This window comes from Phasianus colchicus, chromosome 15 (assembly GCF_987193195.1).
Source record: "Phasianus colchicus chromosome 15, bPhaCol1.hap1.1, whole genome shotgun sequence".
NCBI classification, from domain to species: Eukaryota; Metazoa; Chordata; class Aves; order Galliformes; family Phasianidae; genus Phasianus; species Phasianus colchicus.
Window position 1 is genome coordinate 2020982 of NC_143450.1, and position 19254 is coordinate 2040235.

General features: G+C 50.5%; 1 protein-coding gene across 1 annotated transcript; it reads left to right on the plus strand.

Moving 5' to 3' along the window:
* Nucleotides 1-8472: 8472 nt before the first annotated feature.
* On the plus strand, nt 8473-11946 carry LOC149915847 (protocadherin beta-15-like). Its single transcript, XM_090151099.1, has 2 exons — nt 8473-11322; nt 11857-11946. The coding sequence occupies exons 1-2, from the start codon at nt 8473-8475 to the stop codon at nt 11944-11946; spliced, it is 2940 nt and encodes a 979-aa protein (XP_090007225.1).
* The last annotated feature ends 7308 nt before the right edge of the window (nt 11947-19254 follow it).

Below are 19254 nucleotides of genomic sequence, written 5' to 3' on the forward strand. Positions count from 1 at the left end.
GGCACTGCAATGGGCGTCCCTGGAGGTGTTCAAGGAACGGTTAGATTTTGTGTTGAGGGATATGGTTTAGTGAGTACTATTGGTGACAGGTGGATGGTTGGACTGGATGATCTTGAAGGTCTTTTCCTACCTTGCTGATTCTGTGATTTTGTGGTGCATCCATTCCTTATTCTTTGTATCTACAGGTGGTTGTGCATCACTTCTTTTGTCTGTCTCTATCTGTGTCTCTTATCTGTATCTCAGTATCTCTATGACTACGTCTATGTGGTTCTCAGTATCTCTACCTCTATCTGTACTTCTGTCTCCATGTCTCCACCTTTACATCTCTTTATTTTCTCTCAGGAGTTCTACTTTGGTTTTGTATTCTGATTCTCTCCCCCATCCTGCTGGAAGAGAGTGGTCAGTAATGAACGTGTGGTGCTGAGCTGCTGTCAGGTTATACCAGGACACTGTTTTTGGTGTCCAATGTGTGGCCTGAAGGGCTGAGATAAGACAGATCTTATCCGAGTGTGTTAAAACAGAATTATACGTGTTATAGTAGTTCATTAGCTTCTGGGCAACGTGATAGCTTTTAAATTATTTTTGGAAGTCCTTTGGAGTGTATTCTAGAAGTGATTACATTTCACACCTTATTTGCTATTTCTGTTCCCTGTTGTGCTGTTTACTCCCTTAGGAGGCTGGAAGAAGGTGATCATTTTGCTGTTACATGTCACATCAAGTTCTGATGTGTTCAGGTTACTGCTCAGGTGTCTATTCAGCTGGTGTTTGTACTCCATATTATCATCATCTTCGTACGTAGGGAACCATTTCTCAGACACTATGAAGAATTACACATTTTCCTTTGTGTCTTTAGAGAGCCAGACTATGGGAACGGGCCATGTTTTCCTCCATTTCCTCACTTTTCTTTCTCCTTCACCTACCCGTTATCTTTTGGCCTAGTTACAATAGCTCTTGAGAATGTTAAATGTCCTTGAGATGTTCAAACCAGCATGATCCTACAGCTGTGTCTCCTGAATATGTTTCTGTTTTTGCCTATGTTTAAGCAGCTCTGTATTAATACAAGCCAGAGATCTACCATATTGCAGTGTCAGGCTGTGTGGGAGGATATTAGCAGGCCCTGAGAAGATTGGACATGATCAGTGCTTTGGAACTGCAGTCGAGAACATGTTGGGTCCAGAAAAACTGTTTGCAGCAGATATGCCATCACTCTGTCAACTGTAGAGAGACAGCCATCACTGCAGTGGTATGGCGCTTGGCCTATGCCTTCTGTACCCCGATCAATGCTATTCAGGACACTCAAGAGAAGAGAAGAGAAGGTCTTTATCTCTGATGACAATGTGACAGGCCCTGCGGCTGCTCCAACTTCTGTGATAGGCCCTGCGGTTTCTTCAGCCCTCACTGCAGTGCCTATGGTTGCTTTGAGGCCTGTGCCAGTTGCTGTGGTGGCTCCAAGCCCTGCTCCGTGCTCTGTGGCTGCTCCAAGTACCGCCACAGGCCTGTAGTTACTGCAAACCCTGCTATTGGCCCTGCAATTGTTCCAGCTCCTCCATTACAGCCTGTCGTTACTTCAAATCTTGTGGCAGTCCCTGTAGTTTCAGCAGTCCTCAAAACAGGCCACGGAGTCGCTGCATTCCTAGCAACAATCCCTGCTGTTTCTTCAACTCCCATGAGAGGCCTTATAGTTGTTTGAACCCATGCAACTGGCCCTGTGGTTGCCCCATTTCTCACAGCAGGCCCTGTGGTTGCTCCAACTCATGGCCGGGCCCTGAAGTTTCTCACTTCCTCTGCAATAGGCCCTACGGTGTCTCCAAGCCACTCAACACTCTTTCTGGTTGCTCCAAGTTGCATGAGAAGCCCTATAGTTGCTTCAATTCCTGCAGGAGGCCTTGAAGTTGTTCCAACCCCCCAGACAAGCCCTGCGGTTTTTCTAGAGCTTGTGCCAGGCCTTCTGTCTGAACCAGGGAACCAACTGTATCAGTATCAATTGCCCCTGTACATAAGAGAAGACAATGACTGACAATGACTGTAAATGTTAATTTATTGTCGTGACCCATAGTGGAGACCATAACTATCTTTCTCCTGGCCTTACAGGAGCATTTATGGAATATGGAGTCCTTCATGACAAGTTACAGAAACCCCCGAAGGAGAGAGTGAATATAGTCAATATGAATAATTGTAGGCCATCCAGTTGGCTTTAGATATTGCTGAATGAGAAAGGTGACCAATGCTCTATCTCTGCACCTAATTATGAATGGTGGAAAATACTCCATGGGAGTGGTTACAACTATACAAGAAGTGGAACTGACAGCACCTTACCAAATACTTCATGTCTGCTGCATTGTGAAAAGGTATTGCTGCGCACGTGGAGATTGTGATTACAGAAGTACATTCTGTAAGATGCTCACATTTCCTAGAGTTAAACCACTGAATGACATCTAAACAACCAGCAGGTAGGTAAACTGCTTGGATTAAAATGGTTTAGGTAGCTCTGGGCAGGTGAAATACAAGTGTGTTATTTACAGCCCAACGTGCCTAATTTTCCTTTCACACACTTCTACACCTGAAGGTGGAGAGCAACGTGTCATTTGTGAACAGAGGGCTATCAGAGTGGGTGGTGTTTTTAGAAGCTCTTCTCTGCCTGGATGTATCCTGGCTATGCACACTCCAAAGCTGAAGTTACAATAAGCAAGATTATGGGTCCCCTCCTCTCTCTGAACTGCCAGAGGCCAATCAGGAGCAGAAACAAATGGATCCCAGGTGTCACTGTCATTTTTTCATGACAGGAATGAGGAGCTGTGTATGGCAAAAGAAGATGATGATAGTACACTCTTACAGGATACAAACACAGTGGAGCAATAGCTGGATTAAAAAAAAAAAATTCCCAACCCTTCCAATGACTGCAGATGACTTAAATGGACTACAGTGTCAAACCAGAAAGATGCTACTCCCTCATCTGTGAATGAGGGGTGAGGAGGTGTGGATCCAGGCATCAGTGCTTCCAGTCACTCAGGTACATTGCTTGCAGCTGAACTCCCCGGATTAGCCATGCCTTCACACCTGGTGCTGAACCATTGGTTCAGGATGTGATCTGGCAGTTCCGCTGCAAGCTGTATTCCCCATTTTTTCTACTGAAGTACATAGCTCATGACTGTTTTTACTGGAAATTTCTGTTTTCCTGATATCAGTAATATCTTGAGAGATGGTAACAGTCCCAAATGGATGGGTGCAAGGATGGATGCATGGAAGGATGACTGCATTGCAATCATGGAAAGAAGGGAAGGAAGGAAGTGAGGGGAGAGGGAGGTAGCTCCATCAGGAGAAAGATGGTTAGCAGGGTGAGAAAAGTGACTGTCCCTCTCTGCTTTGTCCTTGTGAGGACCCAGCTGGAATATCGTGTCCAGGTTTGTGCCCACCAGCACTGACGTAAGGCAAATGGAGTAAAACCAGAGGAGGTCATGAAGATGATCAGAAGGTTGGAGCACCTCTGCTATGAAGGAAAGCTGATGCAGACTGACTTGTTGAGCTAAGAGAAGGGACTCTGGAGACCTCATTTTGGCTTTCCAATACTTAAATGAGCTTACAAGCAGGAGAGAGATTGACTTTGTATATCCTTTCCCTTCTGCAGATATTTGTGAGACTGGGTGTCCCAACTGCTGTTAAAAGGACCACAGTGATGGTCATGGTGCATAAACATAAACACAGAGCGCTAACTCTGAGTGCTCAGGTACTTCCCATGTGGGCTCTATTTCTCTTGTTGCTCCCCTTGGCACCAATCACTCTCTTCTGGGAGCTCACAGCCAGAGGCTTCATAAAGAAACAGTGTAATGGTATAACCAATAGAACCCTGACATTGGCCTGTACAGACAGCCACAGCAATCAGGAGCATCTCTGTTTATCTCAAGCCACCCGACTCTTGGCAGAGTACCACACACTGCTGGTTCCCTGAATCTCCCAGGGCTCTGAGGCACATCTGGATACCAAAACAAGACCCAGGCTAAGCATGCAACAGGCCCTGTGGTTGCCCCAACTCTTTAAACACTCTCTGTGGTTGCTGCAACTCTCCTTACATGCCATGTGGTTTCAACAACCCTCGCACATTCCCTGTGGTTACTCCAACTCACATGACAGGTGCTGAGGTTGCTCCTTCACCTGGGAAAAGCCCTGTGGTTGCTCCAACGCACTCAACACCCTTTGGGGTTGCTCCGAGTTGCATGAGAAGCCCTACAGTTGCTGCAGTCCTTGAAGTTATTGGTTGCAATCCACAGAACAGGCCCTGCAGTTTTTCCAGTTCCTGTGCCAGGCCTTCTGCCTGAACCAGGGAACTGTCTCTGTCAGTATCAGTTGCTCCAATAGGGAAAACATGACAGTGACTGCAAATGTCATGCAACTTACTGTCATAACCCATAAAGAGAGAAATTACTGTCTGACCCCTGACTTGTCACCTGGCAACTCCAGTGCTGGGATAATGGAGCCAGTAGTCTGGAAATAGTGAGCAGCAAAGCCAGACAGCTGGCATTCAGGTTATTTAAGGAATTGTTGGTAGAGATCTCATGAGAAGCTGCCTTGAGTGAGTAAGGAGTGGAAGAAAGGCAGATATTCTACAAGGATGTCTTTCTGTGGGCACAAGAGATCTCTGTCCCTCAGAATAAGAAGGTGGGCAGGGGAGGCAGACAACAGACACGACTATGCAATTATCAGCTGGTCAAACTGAGGGAAAAGAAGAGACTGTAGCAACTGTGAAAGCAAAGGTGTGTCAATTGGGGAGAATAGAGGGATGCTGTCTGGACTTACAGAGAAAGATTAGGAAAGTCAAGGCACAGATGGAACTGAACATAGCAAGGAATGTTAACAAGCACAAGAAGGGATTCTATAGGTGCTTTGGCCAGAAGAGGCAGGCCCAAGAGAGCATACTACCTTTGGTAAAGGAGAAAGGAGAACTGGCAGCAACAGATTAGGTGATCTGAGACAGCCAGCATGGCTTTGCCATGGGAAGGTCGTGCCTGACCAATGTGGTGGCTTTTTATGATGGAGTAACAGCATTGGTGGACAAAGGGAAGGTAACCAAAGTCATCTACCTGGACCTGTGCAAGGCTTTTGACACGGTCCACATCTTTATCTCTAAATTGGAAAGGTATGGATTTGTGTGGTGAACAATATGATGGATAATTAATGGGTTGGAAAGCTGTAGACAGAGGATTATATTGAACAGCACTATGTCCAGATGGAAGCCAGAGATGAGCGTTCTGCCTTGGGACCAGAGCTCTTCAGCGTCGACATCAGTGGCATTGATGATGGGCCCAAGAGCACCCTCAGTAAGTTTGCCAACAAGACCAAGCTGAGCGTGCGGTTGACACATTAGAAGGAAGTGACGCCATCCAGAGGGACCTCAGCAATCTTGAAAGGTGGGTCTGTGTGAACCTAATGAGGTTCAAGATTTCAAAGTGCAAGGTTTGACACTTGCATTGGAGTAACTCCCAGATACGTATGCAGACTGGGAGAAGTACACTTGGTATGGATTGCCCCAGGGCTGGATACACGTCCCTACAGTTTCCAATGGAATGCTTTAAACTGCACTGGAACAGAAGGAAGCTCATGAACGCCTGCACTACACTGATGGCATCATTGCATGGAGCAAAAGAGCAGAGGAAGGTTTTGAGAAACGTAGGAAAAGAATCGAAATTCGTCTGTAAGCCATTTTTTCCCTGTGTAGGAGATCCATTTTTTTGAGGAATGAAAAGGCAAGATGGACATCATCTGATCGCAAAGGAGGAGATCAACAAAACAAAAGCTGTGTTTCCACCAACTGGCAAAAAAGAAATGCAAGCTTTCTGAAAAGTTTCCGTTTTCTCAAGAGCATATATTCTGCATTTTAGTCTGATTGCAAGTCCTCTCTATCAACTGACCCAGAAGAAGAATGACTTCAAATCGGGGTCTCAGCAATGAGAAACCTCTGAACAAATGAAAACGGGAGGTAGTTCATGGGCCAGGACAAGACATTAAAAAATTAAACTACACTGCAGATAAGGAAAAAAGCCCAACCTGAAGAATCTGGCAGAAATCTCTGTGGGAGGCCCTTGGTCATCCTCTTTGTTTTTGTATACCCTTTGGCTCTGGGATACTGAGGATCAGAGACCTGCTGCACTCTACCTGAAAAAGAGATATTGGCAGCACATGGAGGAGTTCAATTTCATATGAATAGAACAACAGAGGTAAAGAAGAGCAACAGCAGGTAACAAAGAAGGAAAAGTGGCTCACCCCTTGTAATGACTGGTGATGACTCAAAGGAGTGCAATCTCTGTCTAAAGAGATGCTACTCCCCTGTTTGCAGCCCCTTAACTGAGGGTGAGATGGGGTGGATCCAGGCTCCACTTCTTCCAGTCCCTCAGGTACATTGCTTGCTCCTGAGATCCCACGGTAAGCGATGCCTTCTCAGCTGGTGCTCAGCCATTGGTTCAAGCTGTGACCTGGTAATTCCACTGCAAGCTGTATGCTATTTTTATATTATTGGGCTTCCAGACAAAACTGATTTAAGAGGAAAGCGCAACAGTGGCTGCATCTGAGGGAAGTTGGGGACCTGCCTTTGCAATAACAAGAAGAAGCTCCCACACCTGGTAAAGCTGGAGAAGTACTCCATCCTGCATTTCATGTGGTGTCAATGAGGATGCAACAAGAGGACTATGAAATATCAAGAGAACTCATATCCCCTGGGAGCGTGATGAAGGGGTTGGGAGCTCAGGTAGCATTCTCCTCCCTCAGAGCTGTTTGAAAGGAAGCAGGGAGAGCTCATTGAAAAGGTAATGCAGCTTGAAGCCTATCTGAAGTTCCTCTATCCCAGTGCGTGCATCATGGGAAATAAGCAGGAGCTGAAAATCCCAGCTGATAAAATTATAAAGCTACTAACTATTTGTTATTATGGAAAAGTGCTAGGAAGAATCACACAACTGTAGCACTGCAGTCAAGAGCCACAAGCTGTTTACAAGAGTTAGGCAGGGAAGAATGAGCGAGGGTGTTGTCTACTAGGAAGAGCTGGGAAACTACAGACCCAAGAGTGTCATGTCTGTGCCGGGGAAGATCAGGGATCAGATTCTCCTGGAAGCCATGTTAAGACACATGCAAGAAGAGGAGGTGATCCAACAGAGCCAACATTGCTTCACTAAGGACCATGGATGATGGCTGACCCATCTGGTGTACTTCATTGATGAAGTAACAGCATCCTTGGGCAAATGAAGAGTAGGTGATGTCATCCACATGAACTTGTGCAAGGCCTTTGACATGTCCCCACACAGTATCTGTATGTTGAAGACACGTATTTTAATGGTGGACTATTCAGTGGATAAGGAATTGGTTGGATGGTCACAGCCATAGGATTGGGGTCAAGAGTGCTATGTCCAGGTGGAGGCCAATGACAAGTGCTGCCCCACAGGCATCAGTCTTGGGACCAGTAATCTACAAAATCTTTATTAATGGATCTAGACAGTGGGATGAAATGTACCCACAGCAAGATTGTTGGTAACATTTACAGGAGTTGTACAATTGATACAATAGGAGGAAGATATGCCGTCCAAAGGACCTGGACATGCTTGAGAAGTGAGCCTATGTGAACAGATAGAGTTTCAGTACATCCAAATGCAAGGTGTTCCAAGATGGTTTTGAGTACAGTCAGGGAGAAGAACTAATAAAGTGCAGCCTTGTGAAGCGGGACGTGGAATTTTAAGCAGACAAAGAGCTTGACACAAGCTCATGCATGCATGGACTCAGATGACACATGTATCCTTAGCTCCATCAAAATAGATGTGGCTAGTAGATGGAGAGAGATGATTGTCTGCTTCAGCTTTGCTCTCATTAGGAACAACCTGGAATACTGTGTGCAGGTCTGTGTTCAGGCTGGAGCACCTGTGATTTGAAGAAAGGCTGAGGCAGACTGGCTGGTTCAGCCTAGAGAAGGATCTGTGGAGACCTCATTGAGGCCTTCCAGTACTTAAAGGAAGGTTGTAAAAAGAGGGAGATTGATTTCTTCCCTGCCCTTCTGTAGCAACGTGTCTGGTATTCCAAAACCTCTGCACTTCCCAACCGTGAAAGTAGTATGCAGCTCTTTGCTTGACTTGTATGAAGCTGGGGACAATTTTCAGTCAGGTGTGGGATTCTGTTGTGTGGCAACACACTTTGGCATAGGTGCAAGGGAGGTTACGTTTGTCATTTGAGGGAAGGAAGATGCCAATCAGCAGGGGAAGAATTAGAGCCCTGGGTCCATTGGGTGAGGTGTGATACACAATGTGAAGACAACATGATCAGGATTTTGTCCCAGAAGAGAATTATCGTTCTAGTGTGAAAGCAAGCTGGAGTGATGGTGAATCAATACCTTAAAGCACCTAACCCTGTAAGCTGTCTGGAAGACTCCAGGTAATTACAATTTGCTGATTATACAGAAGACAAAGTGAGGATGTACATGAATGGAAATCCCGTTTTCCCACTATGAGACAGCACAAAGCAAAAGAGTTCACGGTGGAAAGCCGGGAAGTGATACCCAAAGCAGCACTGCGTGAGCGAGTATTTACATTGCGCTTTGGGATCGTGTGTGCAGGAGGAAAGGATATTGGAACCGGGAACTCCATCCGCATCGGCAGCGCCGGTGAGAAGGCGGAGAAGGAGCAATTCGCCGTTGCGCCGCTGGGTGGGGATGTTGGCCACGGAGCGGCAGCTCCCTCTGGCCGCAGCGCGCTTTCAGGCGCAGGCGCCCAGCAGAGCCGCGCGAGCCGCTCGGGAAGGGCGGCGGGGCACGGAGGCGGGCGCTCGGGGGCTTCGGGGCCGAGCCGCTGGGAAAGTCCGGCGGCTTTCGGTCGGCGAGCGGCAGCTCTCGCCGTGCGTCGGGGCCGGCGAGAAAGGCCGCGAGGCATGGAGGCCGCCGGGAAGGGCCGGCCGTGGCGGAGCGGGACGGCGAGCGGGAGACGGAGCGGCGGCGGCGAGAGGCGAGTGCTGTTGTGGCTCGTGTGCGTTTGCGTGTGGGAGAGCGGGGCCGAACCGCTGCGCTATTCCGTGGCGGAGGAAATGGCGAGGGACTCGTCGGTGGGCAACGTCGCCCGGGACCTGGGGCTTTCTCCGAGCCAGCTGGCGGCTCGCAAGGCGCGCGTGGTGTCCGAGGGGAGCGAGCAGCATTTCCGCCTCGATCCGCACAGCGGCGTCCTGACGGTCACGGAGACGCTGGACCGAGAGCGGATCTGTCCGCACAGCGAGAGCTGCGCGCTCTTCTTTAAGCTGTTCTTTGAGAACCCGGTGCAGCTGATCCGCGGGGAGGTGGAGGTTCGGGACGTGAACGACAACTCCCCCGTGTTCCCGCAGAAGGAGGTGGTTTTAAAGATACCTGAAACGGCGTCTTCGTTGTCTCGTTTCCCACTAGAAAGTGCCTGGGACAGAGACGTTGGGATTAACGGTTTGCAGAATTACAGTCTCTCCCCGAATTCATATTTCTCCTTAGCAGTGGGAAGAGAAAAAGAAGGAGGCAAATACGCGGAGCTCGTCCTTGAGAGGGCTTTGGACCGCGAGGAGCAGCGGGAGCTGCATTTGGTGCTCACGGCTGTGGACGGGGGCTCGCCGCCCAGGTCGGGCACGGCTGAGGTCCGGGTGGTGGTGCTGGATGCCAACGACAACGTGCCGGTGTTCTCGCGGGAGGTGTACGAGGTGCGCGTGGCCGAGAACAGCCCCCCGGGGCAGCTGGTGGTGCGGGTGTCGGCCGCGGATACCGACGAAGGCTCCAACGGCAAAGTGCATTACGCCTTCACACAGAGATCGCAGGCATCCCGCGAGCTTTTTTATCTAAATCCTGAGACAGGGGAGATTCGGGTGTCGGGAAACCTGGACTTTGAGGAAGCGAAATCCCACGAGCTCGTGGTGAGCGCCACGGACGGCGGCGGTCTGTCTGCACACTGCAGAGTGCACGTGGAGGTGCTGGACGTGAACGATAACGCGCCGGAGATCGAGCTGAGCTCCGTGAGCGCGTCCATCCCCGAGGACGCCCCGCCGCGCACCGTGGTGGCCCTGCTGAGCGTGCGGGACCGCGACTCCGGCGACAACGGGCGGACGGAGTGCGCCATCGAGGGCGACGTGCCGTTCAGCCTGACGGCCGCGTTCGCCGACCACTACGAGCTGCGCACCAGCGCGGCCCTGGACAGGGAGACGACGGCCGAGTACAACGTGAGCATCGTGGCGGCGGACCGGGGCCGGGCGCGGCTGAGCGCTCGCGAAAGCGTGCGGGTGCGGATCGGCGACGTGAACGACAACGCGCCGCGCTTCACGCAGGCGGCGTACAGCATGTGGGTGAGCGAGAACGAGGCGGGCGCGGTGCGGATCGGCAGCGTGAAGGCGACGGACGCGGACGCGGGCGCGAACGGGCGCGTGAGGTACGCGCTGGTGCGGGAGGAGGGCGAGGAGCGGCCCGCCGTGTCGGTGGACGCCGAGAGCGGGGACGTGTCCGTGGTGCGGCCGCTGGACTACGAGGAGGTGCGCGCCGTGGAGGTGACGGTGCGCGCCGCCGACGGGGGCTCGCCGCCGCGGAGCGCCACGGCGCTGCTGCGGGTGCTGGTGCGGGACGAGAACGACAACGCGCCCGTGGTGCTGAACCCGCCGGCCGACGGCGGCGCGGCGCTGCTGGGCGAGCTGGTGCCGCGGCGGGCGCGGGCGGGCTACCTGGTGGCCAAGGTGGTGGCGGTGGACGCGGACGCGGGGCAGAACGCGTGGCTGTCGTACGAGCTGGCCAAGGCGACGGAGCCGGGGCTGTTCCGCGTGGGGCTGCACAGCGGCGAGGTGCGCACGGCGCGGGCCGTGGGCGAGCGCGACGCGGCCCGGCACAGGCTGGTGGTGCTGGTGCGGGACCGCGGGCGGCCGCCGCGCTCCGCCAGCGCCACCCTCGCCGTCGCCCTGGCCGACGGCTTCTCCGAGGGCCGCCTGCGGGCGAGCGAAGAGGCGCCGGCCGCCGAGCCCGACGGCCGCCTCACCCTGTACCTCAGCGTCTGCTTGGCCTGCGTGTCCGCGCTCTTCGTGGCCGGCGCGGCGGCCGCCGTGGCCGCCAAGGTGCGGCGGGCCCGGCGGGGCGAGCCGGGGACCTTGCCAGCCTTCCCGCGCTCCGCCGCCGACAGCGGCGCCGGCTCCCTGCCCCGCAGCTACGTCTACGACGTCCGCCTCGCCGCCGGCACCGTCGACAGCGAGTTCCGCTTCCTCGGGCCGCTCTTCCCCTGCTTCCCCGCCGGGCTGCCGCAGGGCGCGGCCGAGCAGCGGAGCTCGCTGTGCTCGGCCGGCCTCGGGCAAGAAGAAGGCGACTGGGCCGTGCAGGTGAGGGAGCGGAGCCCCGCGCGGGGGACGAGGGGGAGCGCGGGGGCAGCGCGCTGTCTGTGGGGGAGGAGGGAGGCGGGGGGGGGACGGAGGCTGGGAGTGACGGTTCGGCCCCGAGTGCGGCTGTGGGACGGCAGGGAGCTGCGGAGAGGCCGCGGCGCTGATGGCGTCGTGTTTCTCCTGCACAGCGTTAGCGACAGCAGAACCGACATCCCCTCAGAGTCTGTTTCCCATTATCCTCTTGTTACCGTTGGCTTTAATGCACGTTGTTTGTTATTTGTTCATGGGGAAACGTCAGTGTCTCCTCCCCTAAAAAGAGATTTCCAATTACACTTTTCTGAGGTGTTTATGCAGGGCTTTATTGATCTACAGGGTCTATTATAGGGTTGTCCTGTTCTGGTCAGAGAGCTGTTTCCCCGGCCTCCTCTTTCTTTGCCTGTGGGCAGGGAAGAGTGGTGTCCCATTCACATTGGTTCAGATGAGGCTTCCCAGATTCTCACTGACAATGTCAGCCGTCCACTGTGTTCTTTGCAGGGCCGAGCTCCCCTGTCTGAAGGCACGGCTCCCGGGGCAGCAGAGGAGAATGGCAGTTTGGATCAAAGCCCCTGGCTCAGCCATCAGTAAAGGAGCAGAAGGAGAATCATCTCGGTCCTCATGGGCAGGTCTCTTCCAAGCAAAATGAAGGAGACACCAACGTTGTACCAAAAATAACCAGGGAAGCAGAGATCTGCTGTGTGAGAACTCAAGGACAATATCCGCTGATGCAGCAGTCTATTAATTTAGTCCTTTTGAAATTGTGTTACTTTTTGGAGGTGGATGCATGCTGGGAACACAGAGATGTGATATTTAGTTGTGCTAGTACTGTTGCTCCTGGGCATTAAGTGACAAATGGGAAGAAAATAGTATGATATTGAAGCTATCATTTTCATCCATCTGCTTTTCTGCATTCTTTTTTGTTATCACGTGGACTCTGTAATAAAGGAATTCCATGCCAGGCTGTGTTGCTGTCAATCCAAGCTGAATGTTGCCAGCGAAGTTATTCTGTAATATCTCTGAGAAGCTGGCTGCCATAGAGATGGCTGACATTCACATCGTGCACATTGAACCAGGAGTTCCCTCTTTCTGTATGCTGTACATATTGCTCTTTGAGCACTTTGTTTTTGGTTTGATCTGGTTCTTTTCCCAACATTATGTCTAAAAGAATGGTTCTGGAGCATTTCAGGATTATGGATTATCTAATTAATAGAACGTTCAAAGCTATTTGCTATTTCTCTTTGCTGATGTATTTCCAAGATTTGAATGCTTGTTGACAGAAACCAATAAAATCTACTGAGAAATCTGACAGAATGAGAGCTTCACTGCTACATGCAAAGTTATTCTTCCCATGTGGGGGAACATTAAGTATCACTGTTGCTGTTACACTGTTCCACACCTGAATCTGAAGGACAGCGTGTCGGTGTGAAATGAGGGCAGTCATTGTGAGCAGTGTGTGGGGAAGCTCTTCTCAGCCGGGATGTGTTCCCTGCCATAGCGGTGCCAGCAGTCAGGTTAGAATAAAGGGAAGGTACAGGTCCGCCGCCTTCTCTTTGAAGTGCTAGGGGCGAATCAGGAGCATTGGTAGGAGCATAAGGCATCAGATACTGGGTGGTACTGTAACTGCTGTGTGGCATGAATGAGGAGCTGCATTCCCAACATTATGTGCTGATGATGGCTTACAGCTGTTTTTTATAAGATGTTTCTCTGTTGCTGATATCTCAGGTTTGGGGGTCAGCAACTGCTTGTGAACTGGCTGGACACTGGTCAGCAGGTGGTGGCATACAAGTAGTATTTGCCTGTATTCCTATGGTGGCGGGGAAGGACATTGAGAGGAGCAGGAATACCATCCTTACAAACACATGGCTGAGAGGCTGGTGAAATGCAAAAATTTTGGGTTCTTTGATCATGGGGCAGTCTATTCAGCACTTGGTATGAAGGCTGCCGATGATATCACCTATCCCAGAGGGGGAGTCGGATTGTTGCCCATGAGTTGGCAGGACATGTAGAGAGGGCTTTAAACCAGATTTGAAGGAGGTATAGGGATAAAACCAGGCCCACTAGGAATGAGCCTGGAGGTGTTGTAACGGGATTAGGGGTGAGGTGTGGGGCTCAGCTGAAGTGCATCTACACCAATGCACGCAGCATGGGCAAAAAACAAGAAGAGTTGAAAGCCATTGTGTGACAAGCTAACTATGTCCTAGTTGCCATTACGGAAACATGGTGGGACCACTCCCATGACTGGAGTGCTGCAATGGCTGGCTTCAAACTCTTCAGGAAGGATAGGCAAGGAGGGAGGCTATCTATATTAGAGAATGCCTTGATGTTATTGAGCTTGAGACTGGGAATGATAAGGTTGAATCCCTATGGGTAAAGATCAGGGGATGGGCTTATAGAGCAGAACTTCCTGGTGGGTGTCTGCTACAGGCTGCTGAGCTAGGATGAAGAGACAGATGAGGAGTTCTAAAAGCAGCTGGCACAAGCTGCGCGATCGTGAGCCCTTGTCTTCATGGGGGACTTCAATATCCCTGACATATGCTGGGAATACAATACAATGCAGTGTAGGAGGTTTCTGGAGCGTATGGAGGATAACTTTCTGACACAGCTGGTGAGTGAGCCCACAAGAGGAGCTGCCCACTTGACCTGCTGTTCGCAAACAAAGAAGGTCTGGTGGGAGATGTGGAGGTCAGGGGCTGTCTTGGAAAGAGTGACCATGAAATGGTAGAGTTCTTGATTCTTGGTGGAGCCAGGAGGGAGAACAGCAAAACTGCTACCTTGGACTTCCGGAGGGCGGATATTGAATTATTCAGAAGGCTAGTAGGGGGAATCCCCTGGGTTTCAGTCTTGGAGACTAAAGGGGTCCAAGACGGCTGGTAGCTCTTCAAGAAGGAAGTCTTCAAGGTGCAGGAGCTGGCTGTCCCCCTGAGCAGCAAAATGAGCCTGCGGGGAAGATGACCGGCGTAGATGAACAGGGAACTATTCTTGAGGCTCTTCTGTGGAAGAAGGGACGGGTGACTCAGAAAGACTACAGAGAAGTTGTTAAGATGTTTAGAGAGAAAATCAGAAAGGCAAAAGCCCGGCTTGAACACAACCTGTCCACTGGGGTTAAAAGGAACAAGAAACCCTTTGACACATATCATCAGTGGTAAGAGAGGACTCAGGAGAATCTTTATTCTTTGCTGGATGAGGCTGGGAATGTGACCAGTGAGGATAAGGAAAAGGCCGAGGTTCTGAATGCCTTCTTTACGTCTGTCTTTAAAGGTCACACCAGTTATACTCAGGGTACTCCACTCTCTGACCTGGTAGTCTCTGTTAACTGGAGTGCGGACAGAACAGAACCCCCTACGATTTGGGAGGACGCAGTCAGAGACCTACTAGTCCAGCTGGACAGTCACAAGTCTATGGGGCTGGATGGGATTCACCTGAGAATGCTGAGGGAACTGGCAGAGGTGATAGGCGAGCCACTCGCCAGTATCTATCATCGCTCTTTGTTGACTGGTGTGGTCGCAGAAGACTGGAGGCTTGCCAATGTGACTCCCATCTATAAGAAGTGTTGTAAGGTGGATCCAGGAAACTCCAGGCCTATTAGTCTGACCTCAGTGCCAGGAAAGGTTATGGAGCAGATTGACTTGAGGGAGATCACATGGCATGTGCGGGACAACTGGGAGATCAGGCCTAGCCAGCATGGGTTCACGAAGGGCAGTTCCTGCTTGGCCAACCTGATCTCTTTCTATGATCTAGTGTCCTGTCTGGTAGACAAGGGAAAGGCTGTTGATGCAGTCTACCTAGACTTCAACAAGGCCTTTGACACTGTCTCCCACAGCATTCTCCTGCAGAAGCTGACAGCCCTTTGCTTGGACAGGTACACTGTTGGCTAGATAAGGAATTGGCTGGAAGGCTGGGCCCAGAGAGTGGTAGTGAATGGAGCTAAATCCAGCTGGCAATTTGTCACGAGTGGTGATCCCCAAGGGTCGGTGCTGGGGCCTGTCCTCTTCAATATCTTTATTGATGATGTGGATGAGGGCATTGAGTGCACCCTCAGTAAATGTTCGGATGACACCAAGTTGGCTGGAAGTGTCGATCTGCCTGGGGTAGTGAGGCCCTACAGAGGGATTTGGACAGGCTGGATAGCTGGGAAATGATTACATTTCACACCTTACTTGCTATTTCTGTTCCCTGTTGTGCTGTTTACTATCTTAGGGGGCTAGAAGAAGATGATCACTGCTGTTGCATGTAACATCAAGTTCTGATGTGTTCAAGTTACTGCTCAGGAGACTCAGCTGGTGTCTGTACTCCATATTGTCATCATCTTCGTACGTAGAGAATCATCTCAGTATCTCTATGACTACGTCTATGTGGTTCTCAGTATGTCTACCTCTATTTGTACTTCTGTCTCCATGCCTCCACCTCTACATTTTTTTTGTTTTCTCTCAGGAGTGGCATGTAAGATCATATTCTGATGTGTTCAAGTTACTGCTCAGGAGACTCAGCTGGTGTCTGTACTCCATATTGTCATCATCTTCGTATGTAGAGAATCATCTCTCAGACTCTATGAAGAATTACACATTTTCCTTTGTGTCTTTAGAGAGCCAGACTATGGGAGCGTGAACAGGCCATGTTTTCCTCCTTTTCCACACTGTTCTTTCTCCTTCACCTACCCATTGTCTTTTGGCCTAGTTACAAGAGCTCTTGTTAAATATTCCTGAGATGTTCAAACCAGCATGATCCCCCTACTGAGTCTCCTGAATATGTTTCTCTTTCTTCCTATGTTTAACCAACTCCTTATTATACAACCCCGAGATCTTCCGCGAGACAGTAATTTTTGAGTGTCATGCTGTGTGGGAGGTTTTTAGCAGGCCCCCAGAAGAATTGGCACTGTCAGTGCTTTGAAACTCCACCCAAAAACAACTGTAGGATCCAGAAAATGTAGCTAAGTGTTTGCAGCAGATATGCCATCACTCTGGCAACTGTAGAGAGACAGCAGTCACTGCCACGTGCTGGGGCTTGGCCCATGCCTGCTGCACCCTGATCAGTGCTATTCAGCACACTGAAGAGAAGGGAAGAGAAGGTCTCTAACTCTGATGACAATGTGACAGGCCCTGTGGCTGCTCCAACTTCTGTGATAGGCCCTGCAGTTTCTTCAGCTCTCACTACACTGCCTATGGTTGCTTTGAGGCCTGTGCCAGTTGCTGTGGTGGCTCTAAGCCCTGCTCCGTGCTCTGTGGCTGCTCCAAGAACTGCCACAGGCCTGTAGTTAGTGCAACCCTGCTATTGGCCCCGCAGTTTCTCCAGCTCCTCCATCACAGCCTGTGGTTGCTTTCAAACCTGTGGCAGGTCCCGTGGTTTCACCAGTCCTCAAATCAGGCCCCAGAGTCAATGCATTCCTTGTGACAATCCACGCTCTCTCCCAAGAGAGGCCTTGTGGTTGTTTCAACCCGTGCAACTGGCCCTGTGGTTGCCCCATTTCTCACAGCAGGCCCTGTGGTTCCTCCAACTCATGGCCAGGCCCTGAAGTTTCTCCTTCCTCTGCAATAGGCCCTGTGGTGTCTCCAACCCACTCAACACTCTTTGTGGTTGCTCCAAGTTGCATGAGAAGCCCTATAGTTGGTTCAATTCCTGCAGGAGGCCTTGAAGTTGTTCCAACCCTCAAAACAGGCCCTGCGGTTCCTCCAGTGCCTGTGCCAGGCCTTCTATCTGAACCAGGGAACCAACTGTATCAGTATCAATTGCCCCTGTACATAAGAGAAGACAATGACTGTTAATGTCAATTTATTGTGGTGACCCACAATGGAGGCAATAACTGTCTTTTTCCTGGCCATCCAGGAGCATTTATGGAGTATGGAGTCCTTCATAACAAGTTGCAGAAACCCCTGAAGGAGAGGGTGAATGGAGTCAATGTGCATAATTGCAGGCCATCTAGCTGGCATTAGATATTGCCGAATGAGAGAAGTGACCAATGCTCTATCTCTGCACCTAATTATGAATGGTGGAAAATACTCCATGGGAGTGGTTACAACTATACAAGAAGTGGAACTGACAGCACCTTACCAAATACTTCATGTCTGCTGCATTGTGAAAAGGTATTGCTGCGCACGTGGAGATTGTGATTACAGAAGTACATTCTGTAAGATGCTCACATTTCCTAGAGTTAAACCACTGAATGACATCTAAATAAGCAGCAGGTAGGTAAACTGCTTGGATTAAAATGGTTTAGGTAGCTCTGGGCAGGTGAAATACAAGTGTGTTATTTACAGCCCAACGTGCCTAATTTTCCTTTCACACACTTCTACACCTGAAGGTGGAGAGCAACGTGTCATTTGTGAACAGAGGGCTATCAGAGTGGGTGGTGTTTTTAGAAGCTCTTCTCTGCCTGGATGTATCCTGGCTATGCACACTCCAAAGCTGAAGTTACAATAAGCAAGATTATGGGTCCCCTCCTCTCTCTGAACTGCCAGAGGCCAATCAGGAGCAGAAACAAATGGATCCCAGGTGTCACTGTCATTTTTTCATGACAGGAATGAGGAGCTGTGTATGGCAAAAGAAGATGATGATAGTACACTCTTACAGGATACAAACACAGTGGAGCAATAGCTGGATTAAAAAAAAAAAAAATTCCCAACCCTTCCAATGACTGCCGATGACTTAAATGGACTACAGTGTCAAACCAGAAAGATGCTACTCCCTCATCTGTGAATGAGGGGTGAGGAGGTGTGGATCCAGGCTCCAGTGCTTCCAGTCACTCAGGTACATTGCTTGCAGCTGAGTTCCCTGGCATAGCCATCCCTTCTCACTTGGTGTTGAACCATTGGTTCAGGCTGTGATCTAGCAATTCCTCTGCAAGCCATGTTTCTCGTTTTCTCTACTGAGAACAGCCCTGTGGGGAAGGAGTCAGTTTCAGGTGCACAAAGGCTATAAATGCATGCTTGTAGCCCAGATGACCGATTCTATTTGATCTCCACCAAGAGAGAGATGGCTAGCATGGTGAGAGAAGTGACTGTCCCCCTCTTCTTTGCCCTCATGAGGACCCAGCTAGAATGTTGTGCCCAGGTTTGTGCCCACCTGCACTGGCGTAAGGCAAATGGAGTAAAACCAGAGGAGGTCATGAAGATGATCAGAAGGTTGGAGCACCTCTGCTATGAAGGAAAGCTGGGGCAGACTGACTTGTTCAGCTAAGAGAAGGGACTCAGAAGACCTCATTGTGGCTTTCCAATACTTGAATGAGCTTACAAGCAGGAGGGAGATGGACTTCGTCAATCCCTTTCCCTTCTGCAGATATCTGTGAGACTGGGAGTCCCAACTGCTGTTAAAAGGACCACAGTGGTGTTTGTGGTGCATAAACATAAACGCACTCAGAGCGCTAACTCTGAGTGCTCAGGTACTTCCCATGTGGGCTCTATTTCTCTTGTTGCTCCCCTTGGCACCAGCCACTCTCTTCTGGGAGTTCACAGGAAGAGGCTTCATAAAGAAACAGTGTAATGGTATAACCAATAGAACCCTGACATTGGCCTGTGCAGACAGCCACAGCAATCAGGAGCATCTCTGTTTATCTCAAGCCACCTGACTCCTGGCAGAGTACCACACGCTGATGGTACCCTGAATCTCCCAGGGCTTACATCCTTACTCTCCTTACATGCCATGTGGTTTCAACAACCCTCGCACATTCCCTGTGGTTACTCCAACTCACATGACAGGTGCTGAGGTTGCTCCTTCACCTGGGAAAAGCCCTGTGGTTGCTCCAACGCACTCAACACCCTTTGGGGTTGCTCCGAGTTGCATGAGAAGCCCTACAGTTGCTGCAGTCCTTGAAGTTGTTGGTTGCAACCCTCAGAACAGGCCCTGCAGTTTCTCCAGTCTCTGTGCCAGGCCTTCTATCTGAACCAGGGTACTATCTCTGTCATT